Below are 15,197 nucleotides of genomic sequence, written 5' to 3'. Positions count from 1 at the left end.
TGTATATTTCTGGCTTAGTATTTTGTGAAAGCTCAGCCACTGTGGTAAAATTTATAAACCATGATTTATGGCTCATATGTTGTATGTACTATCAGCAAAATACAGTATAATCATTCAAACCATAGCTCAGTATGTGAACCCAATCTGTGTCTGGTCACATATGCAGTTATACATCTTTTGGTTTCTTTCCCTGACAGGATAACTGTTCTATGACTTCTATAGCATTTTTCATAACGGTGTTGAAATCAGATGAGATTAGTCATATTGAATAATTGATTTGATTCTTGCTGGTATATCTATTATGTTCACTTAGAATGTTCTCTGGGGTAACATTCTACAACTCCTGAGAAATCTCCAATTTTTTCCCTCGCAGCTAGGAAAGCAAACACAGCTATCACCAAAGACCAGCTGAAGGAACAGAGGCTAAGGCAAAGGATTCCAGCAAATAAGTCAGTATGTCTGACCTGTAGGCCTGATCTAGGAAATTTTCAGGGTGGTCTTAAGTTGAGCCAAAACTCCCTGACTACCCAAACTGCCAACAGAACATGCCCCAAATTGATGCTAGCTCCATGCAAGCTGCAAGTTTCCCTCACAATCTCATTGCTTTTAATGGGAGGTGGAAAAAAAAATGGAGAAAACAACTTTGCTCCCCATCTTGTCCAAAGCAAAGCAGCAGGTTGGCTCTGCCTGACTAACTGCCAAACAGCTAGCCTTGTAGATTTTTTCAAAAACCAATCAGCTTCACCCTTGCAAAAGAATACTTTGTCTCCCCATCTTTATAAAACAAATCTGAGAAAGTTAACAAAGATATAGGGCAAAGCTAACTTGAAAAACTTGATGTTCTTAGACGTAATAGTAAACTCAGCAACCATAGAACGAGAGGCCTTTCTATAGATTGGTAACTGAATAAAAAAAAAAACCCACACAGAATAATCAACAGACCATTTTTACAAAGGAAGAAATAAGCTTGAGATCTTGAAACAATCTGCATTGAACTAGTGGTATTTGACATATTCACAATTTTGCGTACTTTTTTAAAGAAAACTTCATGCACATGAAAGATGATTGAAACTATTTAAAATAAATTAATAAATGATGTAGGGTTAGTGATGTTAAATTACTCAGGAGAACATCTAAATGAATTGGGAGGTGTTCCCAAAGCATCCCCCAACACGGTGACAGAATAAAAAATAGAGTGGGGGGAGTTGCTGATATGCAATTATACACACTTCATTGTGTTCACATTTTGATAAAGTTCATAGCTGTCCATGAACTCTGAGGCAAAAATAGGTGGAAAGTTTAATGGAAATATCAACTTGAGGAGCAATCCCACATACCAGAGAGCAGAAGCAGAGCTGTCATCCATAGTTTGTTGAACCTCTCTGGCCAGAAAGATGGAGAAAGCCTTTCCTCTGTCATTATTTCAATGGTAGGGAAATACTTATACTAACTACCCCCAGGAATTATTACACTAATTTTTTGAGCTCATGAAGATCTTTTGCAGTGGTCAAAAAGCCAGGCTTATCCTGTTTACCTAATCTACCCTGCACTTTTTGCTCCTTCTTCCTACTATATATCTCACTCCAAAATGTTTAGAACAACCTCCCTGATTAGATTCTTCTTGATTCAATACATCTTTGCCCATTGCCCCCTTCTTCATGACCCTGTCTGAAAAATCTATGTTGCTGCATTCCTTCTTTCTTCAAGGTTCCTTGCTTCAAAATTCTCATATTTTTACTGGCAAAGTTATAAATCCCTAGCCAAACGGACAACTTTCTCCATTTTCATTGTTGCTGGGCTGCAACCTATTTAATTTCCTGAAAGATTAGACATTTTGTGCCAGCACATCAGTTTGATCAGCCTTCATTACATCAATCTCAACATCTGAGAGGGAGATTTCATTGAAACAAAATGTTAGTAGATGAGAAACAAGTCATTTACTGTTTCCTTTTGCACAATTTAACATACATAAGCTCATGGCACAATCTGAGGACGTGTAATACAGTAACTTTGCTGAAGCTCAGTTAAAGAAGTCTGGTCAATGTCCAGATGAATAAGGACTTGGGGACCCCGTGTATGCTGCTTTTGTGGAACAAATGCAGGCTATAAGTAAAGCAGTAATTCGTTTAACATAACATGCAATGCTGCATACTACACATCTATTAGCTATCATAGCTGTATAAACCTGCCAAATTCAGAGTGTATGTATGTCTTTAATTACCAGCTGAGAAGGCAAAAAACAGGATAGCTTGGTTGATCTCCTGATATATGGCAGGCAGGCCACTGCTTGTGCTCAAAACCTTCACATCACAGTGTGATTCATCTTCAAAGTTAAAAAAATGAACTTATGGTTTTGATGATTAGACAGAATAGATTATAGAAAGAAGAGAGTTATGTTATAACCACAAAGTAAGAGGGAAATTTATCATTGTACTTATAACTGCTGTAAAGATTGGAAGCTACTCTGTATCTTTTTCTTTCTTTTCTTTCTTTCTTTCACTTTTCCTTTCTTGCACTTTTAGCTTTTTCCTTGATTTCTTTCTTCTTTTCTTTTTCGCACTTTACATTAGTTTGTATTAGTTTTTATCTTATTTTTAAAAAATCTTTAATAAAATTATATATATATGTTCCATTTTTAAAGCAGTACTGGCATGATTCATTTACCACTCAATGTCTGGCTTGATTTTACATCTTCCATATTAGAGCTGGCTTCTTCTACAGCAATCCACCTTTAAAACCATAAGTCCGCTACACTTAACCCCCACTCCAGCTACAGTTAAAAAATTATAGTCGCTGAACTTAAGGGTCTGACAGTAACACTTCCCAAATTTATGTCCTCAAGTTATGGGAATCTGGGGTGCTGCAGCCCAACGCAACACCGAGTTAAGGGAGGTGGGTATTAATCGTTTTGGAATCTGTAGATGCCAATTAATTCACTTAAAGCAGAAAGTTACAAAGTCAACCTGGAGTTTTGGGTGACCATCCTATTTTTCTGCTGAGTAGGACTCTGGATTCCCCTTTGATATTGCCACCATCCAATGCCTCGGACTATTCTTTCACCCCAAACTGTCAGAATACCTTGAAGCCCCTTTTTCCACTAAAGCCAGAAGAGATCCTCTTGTATCACCTCTCATCCCCTGCATTCCCTCCTCCCTTGTCAAATTGAAAGATGGCACTTATTTCGCGTAGTCTTTCTAGTTCAACTCCTACCTGTAACTCGCCTAGCACCACTCGGCAAGACACACACATTTCCTTTGAAAGCACATGGATAACACTTATTTTTTTTCCTAACCTCTCCGCCCCTTAATAGTTGGGACGCGTGGCCCTTCGCAACCAATCAAAAGATCCTTAAACCCAAAAAAGAATGTGCTGATCGCTCCTTGATACAACCCGCATGCGCTGGACAGAACGTGTGTTTTTTGAAAAAAAGAACCCAGTGGGCGGGGTTTCTTGCGTCAAGCCCTCCCTTCTCTTTCGACCGCCCAGAGAGTACCTGGGACGAACGTTCTACGTCAAAGGGATGCAATGCGCACGCGCATGCCGCAGTTGCCCATGGTAACCGAGGGCCGCGTAGAGGATGGTGAGTGTGAGATTGGAAAGGGGAAAGAGACGGGGACGGGGAGGCTGGGGAGGGCGAATTATAATTGCCCCCCCTCCAGTTCCTGGTGCTGATCGTTGTTGAAGAGATCCGTTGCTCGGGAACGGAGTGCTTGGTGTGGAGGGGAAGCCGGTCTAAAGCGATGGAAGCGGGTGAATGGGCCTGAATCAAAAAAAAAAAAAGGAGGGGGCGAGCGCGAATCGAATTATTTCTGATTGGAGAAACTGCTCAGAATGACTACCAGGAAGAGGAGGTTGAGACTGGCAGATAAAAGATTCCAGAAATAGGGCCTTTCACTCATTTTAGCATTTGTAAATCCCATGTGCTTCTCTACCGAGCTCTTTGGAATTGTTAAGAGTCTGAAATCAGGATTCAGTGCTTATTTATGTAAATCACTACGAAGCCACGTTTCTTATGACGATCATTTCTTTCTGTAGCATTGAAATGGTGTCATCCAAACGACAGTTTCTTAATCTTTAGAGACATGTGACTACTGAGGAGCTTAGCCTTTGTAACCTGGAGTGTCATGGGGCTGAACTGACCCATTTTAGAAGTGGAATTGGGTCATGAGGAGTCCTGTCATTTTTCTGAAGATGCACAAGTACATGCAAAATAGAGTTCAAATGCATCTTTCTGGTTTTTTTTTTTATATTAGAAAGGGAAAGGATATTTTTCTGATTCTGCTACCCACAGATGTTCTTTTGATTATTTGCCTTATGTGACAGGCAGGTAAGCCTGAGATAAATTTGAAGTTGCCCAATTAGGCTGCATCCAGAACATGTTATAGTTTTTAAAAGCCCATGAGGTATTGATAGATAAACAAAAGAGGTTTCATTTTATCAAGCTAACTCAATGCTAGGCAGAGGGACTGTACACATTTTCCTTATCTAGTCCTGCTGTCAGATCTGAACACAATTGAGAGGGAAAGGATAAAATGAGAGGGAGCAAACATGAAGGGGAATATCTGATGATACTTACAGAGTAATTGTGCTGTTCTTTTGCTAGTGTATGAGGGATATGTTGTTGTTTATTTGTTCAATCTCTTCCAACTCTTTGTGACTTCATGGACCAGCCCACGCCAGAGCTTCCTGTCGGTTGTTTCCACCCCCAGCTCCCCCAGGGTCAAATCCATCACCTCTAGAATATCATCCATCCATCTTGCCCTTGGTTGGCCCCTCTTCCTTTTGCCTTCCACTCTCCCTAGCATCATCATCTTCTCCAGGGTACCCTGTCTTCTCATTATGTGGCCAAAGTACTTCAGTTTTGCCTTTAATATCATTCCCTCAAGCGAGCAGTCTGGCTTTCCTGGAGAATGGACTGGTTTGCTCTTCTTGCAGTCCAAGGCACTCTCAGAATTTTCCCCCAACACCACAGTTCAAAAGCATCTTCCTTTGCTCAACCTTCCTTATGGTCCAGCTTTCGCAGTCATATGTTACTATGGGGAATACCATTGCTTTAACTATGCAGACCTTTGTTGTCAGTGTGATGTCTCTGCTCTTAACTATTTTATCGAGATTTGTCATTGCTCTTCTCCCAAGGATTAAGCGTCTTCTGATTTCCTGACTGCAGTCAGCATCTGCAGTAATCTTCACACCTAGAAATACAAAGTCTTTCACTGCTTCTACATTTTCTCCCTCTATTTGCCAGTTACCAATCAAGCTGGTTGCCATAATCTTGGTTTTTTTGAGGTTTAGCTGCAAGCCAGCTTTTGCACTTTCTTCTTTCACCTTCATCATAAGGCTCCTCAGTTCCTCTTCGCTTTCAGCCATTAAAGTGATATCATCTGCATATCTGAGATTGTTAATGTTTCTTCCAGCGATTTTAACTCCAGCCTTGGATTCCTCAAGCCCAGCATGTCGCATGATGTGTTCTGCGTACAAGTTGAATAGGTAGGGTGAGAGTATACAGCCCTGCCATACTCCTTTCCCAATCTTAAACCAGTCTGTTGTTCCGTGGTCTGTTCTTACTGTTGCTACTTGGTCATTATACAGATTCTTCAGGAGGCATACAAGATGACTTGGTATCCCCATATTGCTAAGAACTTGCCACAATTTGTTATGGTCCACGCAGTCAAAGGCTTTAGAATAGTCAATAAAACAGAAATAGATGTTTTTCTGAAACTCCCTGGCTTTTTCCATTATCTATCGGATATTGGCAATTTGGTCCCTAGTTCCTCTGCCTTTTCTAAACCCAGCTTGTACATCTAGCAATTCTCGCTCCATGAATTGTTGGAGTCTACCTTGCAGGTTCTTGAGCATTACCGTACTGGCATGTGAAATAAGTGCCACTATTCGATAGTTTGAGCATTCTTTAGTGTTTCCCTTTTTTTGGTATGGGGATATAAGTTGATTTTTTCCAATCTGATGGCCATTCTTGTGTTTTCCAAATTTGCTGGCATATAGCATGCATCACTTTGACAGCATCATCTTGCAAGATTTTGAACAGTTCAGCTGGGATGCCATCGTCTCCTGCTGCCTTGTTATTAGCAATGCTTCTTAAGGCCCAATCAACCTCACTCTTCAGGATGTCTGGCTCTAACTCAGTGACCACACTGTCAAAGCTATCCCCGATATTGTTATCCTTCCTATACAGGTCTTCCATATATTCTTGCCACGTTTTCTTGATCTCTTTTTCTTCTGTTAGGTCCTTGCCATCTTTGTTTTTGATCATACCCATGTTTTTGCCTGGAATTTACCTCTGATGTTTCTAATTTTCTGGAAGAGGTCTCATTTAGTTTTCACGGCAAGAATACTGGGGTGAGTTGCCGTTACCTTCCCCAGGGATCATATTTAGTCTGACCTGTCATGAGCTTCCTGTCTTGGGAGGCCCTTCACGGTTTAGCCCATGGCATCATTGAGGTGCTCAAGCTCCAGCACCACAACAAGGTTACGATCCTTTGCTGAAGTGAGGGATATGTAGAATGGGATTTAATAATAATTTATTAAATTTATATGCCTCCTGACTCCTAGCAGCTCTGGGTGGTATTTAGTGGTATATCCCTGGGTGAACTGCAATAGTTTGACAAGGATTTCTGGCTCTCAGCTATGTTTAACTCTGAATTATGCTGCTGAAATAAAGAAGAGGCAACTGGGAGAGAATATTACAGTGGAAAGACCAAGCTCCATTCCGTTTTGCCACTAAAAACAATCCTATGGGCATAGGTGTATGCCATAGGCAACAAGCACAGATTTGTGGATCTTGGAAATCTGGTAAAAAGTATATTCCACAAGCCTGAAGTGTCAGCTTTTTGGTAGATTAGGATAAATAAGAAATTGTCCTTCAATGTCCATCTAAAATATTGCTCCTGTCTCTCTTTCATTGCCATTTGCGTAATCAGGGACATTAAGATAGGAAGTAATAAGGCTTGAAACAGCAGCTTCTTTGGTTCTTATATGCGGTGATGTATATTCTGTTTACAGCATTTTCTTGGGGTGAGGTGAGGGAAGGTTTTGAGAGAGAACAACTTGATTGACCAGTAATCACAGTTTCTTAATACAAACCTTTTGTGTATTTGAAGAATACATATTTCTCCTTCTGCACTAAAGCATTTTATTTCAGTGGATCCTGGTGAAATACTGATAAATCTAGAGCTTTTTGCAGAACAATTGGAGTTTTTGGGATTCTTCTCTAAGACATAGATGCATGACCGTGATGGAATATATCCAGAACTTCATAGTCTTTCCTAGAACCTATAGAAGCCTCTGCAGCCCTTACTTTGTTCATCCTCACTGCTTTGTGAAAATTAATGTTATACATTTAGCCTTAGCCTAACTGGTGTGGTTAGTACTTCATACATTTTGCTTCCCTCTAGCCTAATTTTCTACAGATTCAACCTCCATAAGCACTGTGTTTCTCCAGTATTTCAGCCAGGTTTTCAACTCTACTTGAAGATGCCAAGGAATTAAACTTTCACAGTCTTCATTTAAAGCATGTTTGCTATCTCTGAGCTTCTAGTGCTTTTTATTTGTGCGTAATATTCAATATGGCATGACCTTCATTCTAAAAAAGAATCTGTATCTAGAAATAATTATTCTGGTTTAGATCTTTAAAACTTAAATTTACAAGCATGAGGTAACGAAGTGTTAAGGTAAGCAAGTATATACTGTATGCAGCTGAGCTGAACACCTATGTGAAGAGAAAGTAAATAGTTTCCCTTTTATTTAACATTAATCATCAGCTGAAACTGAAACAAGGTCACAGCAAAGGACATTGTGTGCCAGGAGTTAGTTTTCAGATGATAACTTCCCCAGCTGGTGCCCCCATATATGATTGGACTACAATTCCAATCTAGTTGTACCTTCTGCAATTTGTCATCTCGATACATGTGGAGGGCACCAGACTGGGAAAGGCTGCTTTATAAGCTTAAGGTCAGGACCTGAATCCTAAGAAAGATTTTTGCAGATATTTATTTAGCAAAGAAACCTTGGAGTAAAACTGAACGAGAATCCTAGACTAAACCTATTTTATGGGAAATGGGTAGGAATAAGGTACTTAAAGATATGCTAAGCAAGTATAGGTTTGCAGAGAAGTTGAATGTATTCTTTATACCTTTCTGAATAGTCATCATTTTTTCTTTTCAGAAAGTGCCTTTTTCAGAAAAGAACTCTGAAAATATGAGGCAAATAGTGATAATATTTTATCAGGGTTGTTGTTATGGGGAAAATAGGAGGAGGAAGGAGTATTAGGTATGTTCGCCGCCTTGAGTTATTTATAAAAATAATAAAGGGATAGAAAATAAAGAAACAAATAATATTCAACAAATTAAAAAGTAAATCGTGATTTCACTAAATTATCTGTCATTTTAGAGAAATAATTGAATATATGTCAAATATTAAAAAAATGAATTCAGTGCTACTGAGAAAAGACTGAAAACTAAATTACCAATAATATACTTTGGACAAGTCTGCGGTATGACCGCATTTAGACTTCTGTACAGTTCTGGCTATGATTGTTTAAAAAGAGGATACTGTAGAGCTGGAATAAATGCAGGAAAAGGACAACTTCAGTGACAAGTGAAGCAGGAGATTGAGAAGAGAGAAAAGAGAGCATTTCTTTACATAGTACGTAATTAAGCTATGCAGTTGTTACCACAGGATGAGATGCTTGCCAACTATGAAAGGAGATTAGTCAAATTAATGGATGTTAAATCTTTTAATGGCTCTAAGTAATACCAGCTATATCCTATTTCCAGGATCTGATATGGGTTCCCCTGAATATTAATTACTGGAAAACTGCTGGAGAGGGCTATTGCTATCATATCAAATATGCATTCTGGTTGGCCAGTGATGGAAATGTATCAGGCTGTGTCTGAGCTAGAAGAGTTCATTCTGTGTTTTCTACTTTTTTCTCTTGCACAGTCTCTCTTTCTGTATTAGTTGCTGTGGATTATTAGTTGAAAATAAATATTTCTTATAAAGTACTCCACAAATATGAAAATGCTATAAAAATGGGACAAGTCCCATTGATTTTTCTCTATAATGTAGTTTTCGGTTGCACCGACTTCAAAATTAACAAATTTATGTTAGTATTCCCTTTATATCTCCAGGGAAATATCTCCCACTTACCAGGTACATGCCTATGACACTTAATCAGTGTAAATAATTCATTTTCCTGGCTTTTGCTGGAATTTCACAGTTGATAGCCAGTTCACTAGAGGCTTTATGTAATCCTATGCTGTTGAGAATGTTGAGTTGCCACATACATAGATCAGAAAAGTAGTAAGTGTTTGCTTACACTGAACAGTATTTCATTGTGAAATTAATGCCCTTTTGATTAGATGATTCCCTATCATTGCACATATAGGGGAAACATAGTGAATACTTTAAAAAAAATATGAGTCATGTGCTTTAACATGGAAAAAGGCTCTCTGCCGTTGATAGTGGAACTGGAACCATATCCTTACATCTCAGTTCACTGAGGATGTTGATTGCCTAACAAACTCGAGTCCTTATGAGTCATATACCTCTGCCTATGTTTTCAAGCTTCTTGTTTCTGCTTGTCTGCCTCTGCATTCCTGCTGTAAGAAAGACTGAAATAGATCTTGAAATGTTAGAGAAGGGAATGTATGCACACTCTTTACACCCTCAGTTCCTAAAATCTAAGTCATGCCTTAGATAGGCAAGGCTGGGGTGTATTAAGAGTCCAGAATGAACTAGGAACATTGGATCCATATTGAAGAACGGTCAGGGTCAAATCAAGTGGCAGAATTGAAATAGGAGAAAGAAGGCAGTGAAGTAAAAAATCAAACCAGAAAGAGAGGCACACCTGAGCTCAGCTAGCTCTTGTTGCTAATCTTTTTCTACTCATTATTACCCAGAACATAGAATGGACAGCTTCCATAAAGTCTGGAAGATGTTTCACTAAGAAGTTGTAGTGAAAAGATTTGCTACTTAGAGGAGTATTTAGTAGTCTCTTGCATTATGATGTCATAGTCTTAGCATAAGAATAGTAGGATCATTTAATGTTCTAGTTCTGAAGCTAGCTAGGAAACCAATCAACAGATCAAGGATAAGAATGAAAAGCCTGAGAGTCCTGAAAAGAGATGGAAAGTGCTGATATGTATTATGTTAGTACTTAGGCAAAATTATTTAGATTATTTAGATTATTTTGAATGCAACTATGTAAACATTTAACAATACTTAGGTAGAGTAGCTATTAGTAAAGCTATTAGATTGCCTTCAATAATATTACTCCTTCAGTTTGAATTCCATTAATATTGTTTTTTCACAATATTTTTAGAGAACTTGCTATGACACAGCAAAAGCAATTCTTGGCAGCCTAAGAATGTTTTATTGCATACGCTTTCACTGTTCACTCCATCAAATGCTTGGAATAGAGCCCTAAAAAGGCACACTATATGTAGACACAGCTGTTAGAGGGGAAGGATGGTAAGAAATGGTAAAAGGAGAAGTGAGAGAGACAGTGAACAGTGAACATTTCAGAGAGAGAATGACTGTTAAGCAGTAGTTGGGAGTGACTTAAAACCCATCCACGCAGCTTTCATGCCCCAGAACAAAGATGCCTTACTTACCATTTGTGGAGAACATGTCTATGTCATTGTCAGACCACTGTACAGCAGTCTCAAGATGGCTTTAGAATTGATGTGGCAGTGGTTTTTTCATGTTATGCTGGAACTAGACTTTCATGCAGATAGTGTAGATTGCAAAAGAAGGATTACGAGTTACACATAAATTAAAAAACTGGGCATTTTTTTTCAATCCTTACATTTCTTAGTTGCATTACTGTTGTAACTAAGATTTTTTTTAAATTTCTATACAATGTATTTCTAAAGCCCAGTATAAGTCTACTTAACTTCTTCAGACTCATTCTATCCTGTGTGGATTCTTGTGACCCATTGCCTAACCGGTCTTGTCTGTTAGCTTAATCATAATAATTTTATTATTTTTCTTGGTGTTCTAATCATGTTTTTTCAGCTTTGTGTATTTTCATTTCTGTTGTCTAAGGGTGTCCCATACAGTTTAAAATATGTGCTCTTTTCTATCGCTAGCCATTCTATTGGCATCAGTCGATTTTAAAGGGTCTGTTTGCAAGCAACAACAAAACGTTTAGTCTATTTAAAAGTATAATGTCTAGCAATGTTACATGATTTATAAATTACATACAGTATATTGATGATACATTTCTCTTCATTATTTTCCTCGGTTGTTCTGTATATAAATTTCTAATAGCCTCTTTCTTCATGCCTTTACCCTTTCCAAAATGTTAATTGTTTTCTCTTTGTTCACGTCCTCAGACCCTCTGTTCCTCAAATATTAATGTTCTTACAAAACCTCTACTTTCTTGTGCTGAATCTTATGTATGACACTGTTTTTCTATATACATCAATCTCTATTTTGTCCTGTTTTATTTAATAAATGATTAAATATTAAATTTCTCTCTTGTGTTCCTTCTTGATACTCTATTTTATTTTAAAATGTTATTTATTAGGATATTAATGAATAGGTTTTATTACTTTACTTCTTTTTAACCTTATCCATTAGGGGAGTAGTTTCTCCCTGACTTTTTGTATCATATATTCTATATTATGAACCTATTGCCAGGGACCTATATATTTTATTAATGTGCAGTGCCTAGTATATTTTGGGAGTAACAGGTACTTCCCAAAAATAGGACTTGGTGGTGATGATTAAAATAGCAAGTTTCTTCTCTCTTTGACTGACAGGGCTTGCTGTCAATTCTGCGTAAACTGAAGAGTGCACCAGACCAGGAGGTTAGGATCCTTCTCCTGGGATTGGATAATGCAGGTAAAACCACACTTTTGAAACAACTAGCATCTGAAGATATCACCCATATCACTCCAACCCAGGTAAGGAAAGATACTGTTACTGGTCGGCCAGATATTCCATGATTAAGTATAATGCTATGTCCTGATGTTTGGTAAAGGGTGCAAACACACTCAGATTAGGTGTGCATACAGCTCCCTTTCCAGATTTCAGTGTTATGATGGTACAAATAGTCATGAATCACTTTCAAGCTGCACAATTTGTTTTTAGAATTATGGACAGCATCCCGTATTTTCATTCTCTTTTTAAAATCCAGAATAGCCCGTAATGTTTGAAATTTTCTTTTTTTTGTTTAGGTCATAAACCGGCAATGGAATGCGATCTAAAAAAGAAAAGCAATCTATTATGATACAGATACAAATATAGCTATGGTGGCATACCCACATGCACTTAGATTTTACCTCTCACAGCTTCACACTTTTAAGATATTTTACCTCCCACTGAAATTCTAATACTAGTAACACAGATATGTATACAAATGTGTAGAGACAGAGAAGTTTGTATATCTTAAATAACTTTTCTTAGGCTGGAAAGCCAAGGTTAGTGATTGTTCAAAAGATGAAACTGCAGTCTGCAAGTTTTTATAGCCAATGGCACATTTAACATTTTTGGAGCATATCATGGATAATCAAAGAAAATGGCTTCCATTAGGGTTCCCTTTTTACAAAATGATTGTTCCAGTTGGTATTAAAAACCGTAAGACGCCTGTTTCTCAGAAAGCAGACTGGTGAGGTTACTCCCTGCAATCTTCTCTAGCCTTTAGGATATTCATTATCAAGATCGGCTTAGCTTACTCTTGTAAAAATTTCTGGGCAGGTAGATACATTTACAAATAGTTCTGGGCTACGAAGCCATTCACTAGTTTTATTTCTAAGAATGTCAAAAGAGCCTATATGACAAGGGTCATTCTGAGAAATAAAGATTAGGTTAGCTCTTTGATTTCAGTATACCTGTTTCCTTTTTAATTTTATTTAAAATCAAACTCTTTCAAAAATTCAAAAGATAGAATGGGCCTAGGAGCTGGTAAATCCAGTTTGACAGTACAATCAGTCACTGATTTAGATGGTGGGCACCCCTTCACTGAATGTGATCAAGCAGAAGCTAGATATTTATCTGTCTGGAGATGCTTTAACTTGGATACCTGCAGTGAACAGGAGGTGGACTGGATGGCCTTACATAGCTCTTTCCAACTCTATGGTTTTATGATTCATTGCTGCTTAAAGGTGCCATTGTGTGGTTTCTGGGATTATCATGCAATCATTTTGCCTTGTTCACATAATTTAAGGGGATCCTGACAACATCATCTGTTTATAACTCCCCTTGTTTCTTTGCAGCAGGTCTTCTATCTTTTTTTCTTCCCAAAAAGTCCATTAATAATGGAAGGAGCAAATGGCTACAAAATGGCTTTTGAGCAACAGTGTTAAGAGCCTTTTGTCTAGAAGCACTGTTTGGTACTATATGTTCATATGCTACTGTTACCAGATATGATAGAGTGCAGATATGTAATATATATGAAAAGAGTAGCATGTAATGTACTATACCTCAATTTTCTTTGCACAGGCCAACTTTCAACTGATACCCAGTTGTGAGCATCTCAGAGATGCCAGCAGGTGGTGCTGGAGATTTGTAGGTTGGATCTAGATTGTGAGCAGTTGCCTGTGAGATGTTCCCATGCCTCAGAGCAAAAACCCATCCTCAGATTCCAGACTTAGAACCAATCCCTTGTATTTTGTGGCAGCTTGTTGCCAGTCTGCACCACATCTTGTTTTTCTAGTTGCACACCCCTTTCAATTGGAGCTTTAATTGATGAAACAGGTCTTTCAGAAATTTAGTTATTGCTTCTACTTTTCTTATATGAAGTCATACAGAGTTTTGCTTCTCGTTAACCTGCATATTGGGTTTAGCTTTGAGGAGTAGAGGTACTGTGCTTTCTCCTTATCTGTACTGTTCTTTGACTTCCCAGTGTGCCCCTCCTTTCTTGTTATAAGCTGTAGCATATATCTTTATAGCTGTGACATAAACAGACCCTGACCCAGGCAAGGCTACTGTATCCTTCCCCTTGCCTACAGTCAATTCATCTGAATAGCGATACAGGCTTTATCTTGTTACATTTTCCGGAGCTGTGATATATAACCTGTGAATAGTATGAGCCTATGAAACTGTGGCCAGGCATCCACATAAGACGTGTTATGTTTTAACATTATTTGTTACAGGGTTTTAACATTAAAAGTGTGCAAGCCCAAGGTTTCAAATTGAATGTGTGGGATATTGGTGGACAGAGGAAAATCCGGCCATATTGGAGAAATTATTTTGAGAACACTGATATCCTGGTAAGCATTGGTCACATTGTATGGCATATTAAATAACACAGTGACTTTACATTTAAGATTTGTTGCTGTCTAAATCCCTGTTTCAGCCATTCATTTTATAGTAGACAGGAGATCTTTTTTGCAAAGCAAATGTGCATATGTCAATTTATGAAATCTTAAGAAACATTTATTTTTAACTACTATCTCAGCCATGTGCTATGTGATAGTTTCATTTGGTATTACCTTCCATGTGAAATTATGTGGTGCTTCAGACTGTAATTCAGTTCATTCTTTTCAATGTGGGATCTTTTCATTCATACCCATATTTTGTCCTGAATGCTATATAAAATACAGAGATGAAATGTTCCCAATAGACAGCTGTATTTCACACAGGGAAGGAATATTTAAGGAGCTCTTCCCATATTGGTATTTTTTGTACGTCACATTTGGAACTTCCTTCCACCACCACCACCACCACTACACCACTCACTTTTTAAATTTTCAAAGAGTTTTGGGTTATTTATCATGGTAATATTTGTCACAACAGCTCTTTAAAATAAGGCAGCATTATTTCCTACTACAGATGGTAAACTGAGGCCAACAAATAGTTGTTTGTGTAATGTGGCAATCCTATTATCCTGCCATAAGAAATCCACTACTACTTATAGAAAACTATGCATTTGCCGAACCAGAATAGCAGGAGAATCCAAAGTTGGTATGGCAGATAGCCCATATTATCCTTGGGAACTGGCAGAGATTCCATATCTTCCCTGAATATTACAAGGAGAAGCAGCATCCCTGGAAGCTACCACCAGTCACAGAGTTGCTCACTGATGGACTACTTCATAAGACATGCAGAATGCACCAAGTAATATCCAGTGATGGGAAGACAGTCTAATGATGATTCTTTATGTATTACAGAACACATAACTGGATAGGCAGAAAAGTACCAAAGCATTTTTTTTTGTTACAAATAATCATTAAGTT

General features: G+C 38.1%; 2 protein-coding genes across 3 annotated transcripts in view; one reads left to right on the top strand and one right to left on the bottom strand.

Annotated features, from left to right (window-relative positions):
- The window catches only part of SFXN2 (sideroflexin 2), a 34,214-nt gene extending 30,941 nt beyond the window's left edge, over window positions 1-3,273 (bottom strand). For both annotated transcript variants that reach the window (XM_063307090.1, XM_063307091.1), the window contains exon 1: window positions 3,211-3,273. The gene's annotated coding sequence lies outside the window, so the exon portion shown is untranslated. The remainder of the gene's footprint in view (window positions 1-3,210) is intronic.
- Window positions 3,274-3,453: 180 nt separating this feature from the next.
- ARL3 (ADP ribosylation factor like GTPase 3) overlaps window positions 3,454-15,197 on the top strand; it is a 32,756-nt gene continuing 21,012 nt past the window's right edge. The window contains exons 1-3 of the mRNA XM_063307089.1: window positions 3,454-3,580; window positions 11,781-11,924; window positions 14,115-14,231. Coding sequence (XP_063163159.1) covers window positions 3,578-3,580; window positions 11,781-11,924; window positions 14,115-14,231 — 264 coding nt within the window. The 5' untranslated portion in view covers window positions 3,454-3,577. The remainder of the gene's footprint in view (window positions 3,581-11,780; window positions 11,925-14,114; window positions 14,232-15,197) is intronic.

The sequence above is a fragment of the Candoia aspera genome, chromosome 6, assembly GCF_035149785.1.
Source record: "Candoia aspera isolate rCanAsp1 chromosome 6, rCanAsp1.hap2, whole genome shotgun sequence".
Lineage (NCBI taxonomy): Eukaryota > Metazoa > Chordata > Lepidosauria > Squamata > Boidae > Candoia > Candoia aspera.
The sequence above is the reverse complement of the archived record's forward strand: the minus strand, read 5'-3'. Positions and strand labels throughout refer to the sequence as shown.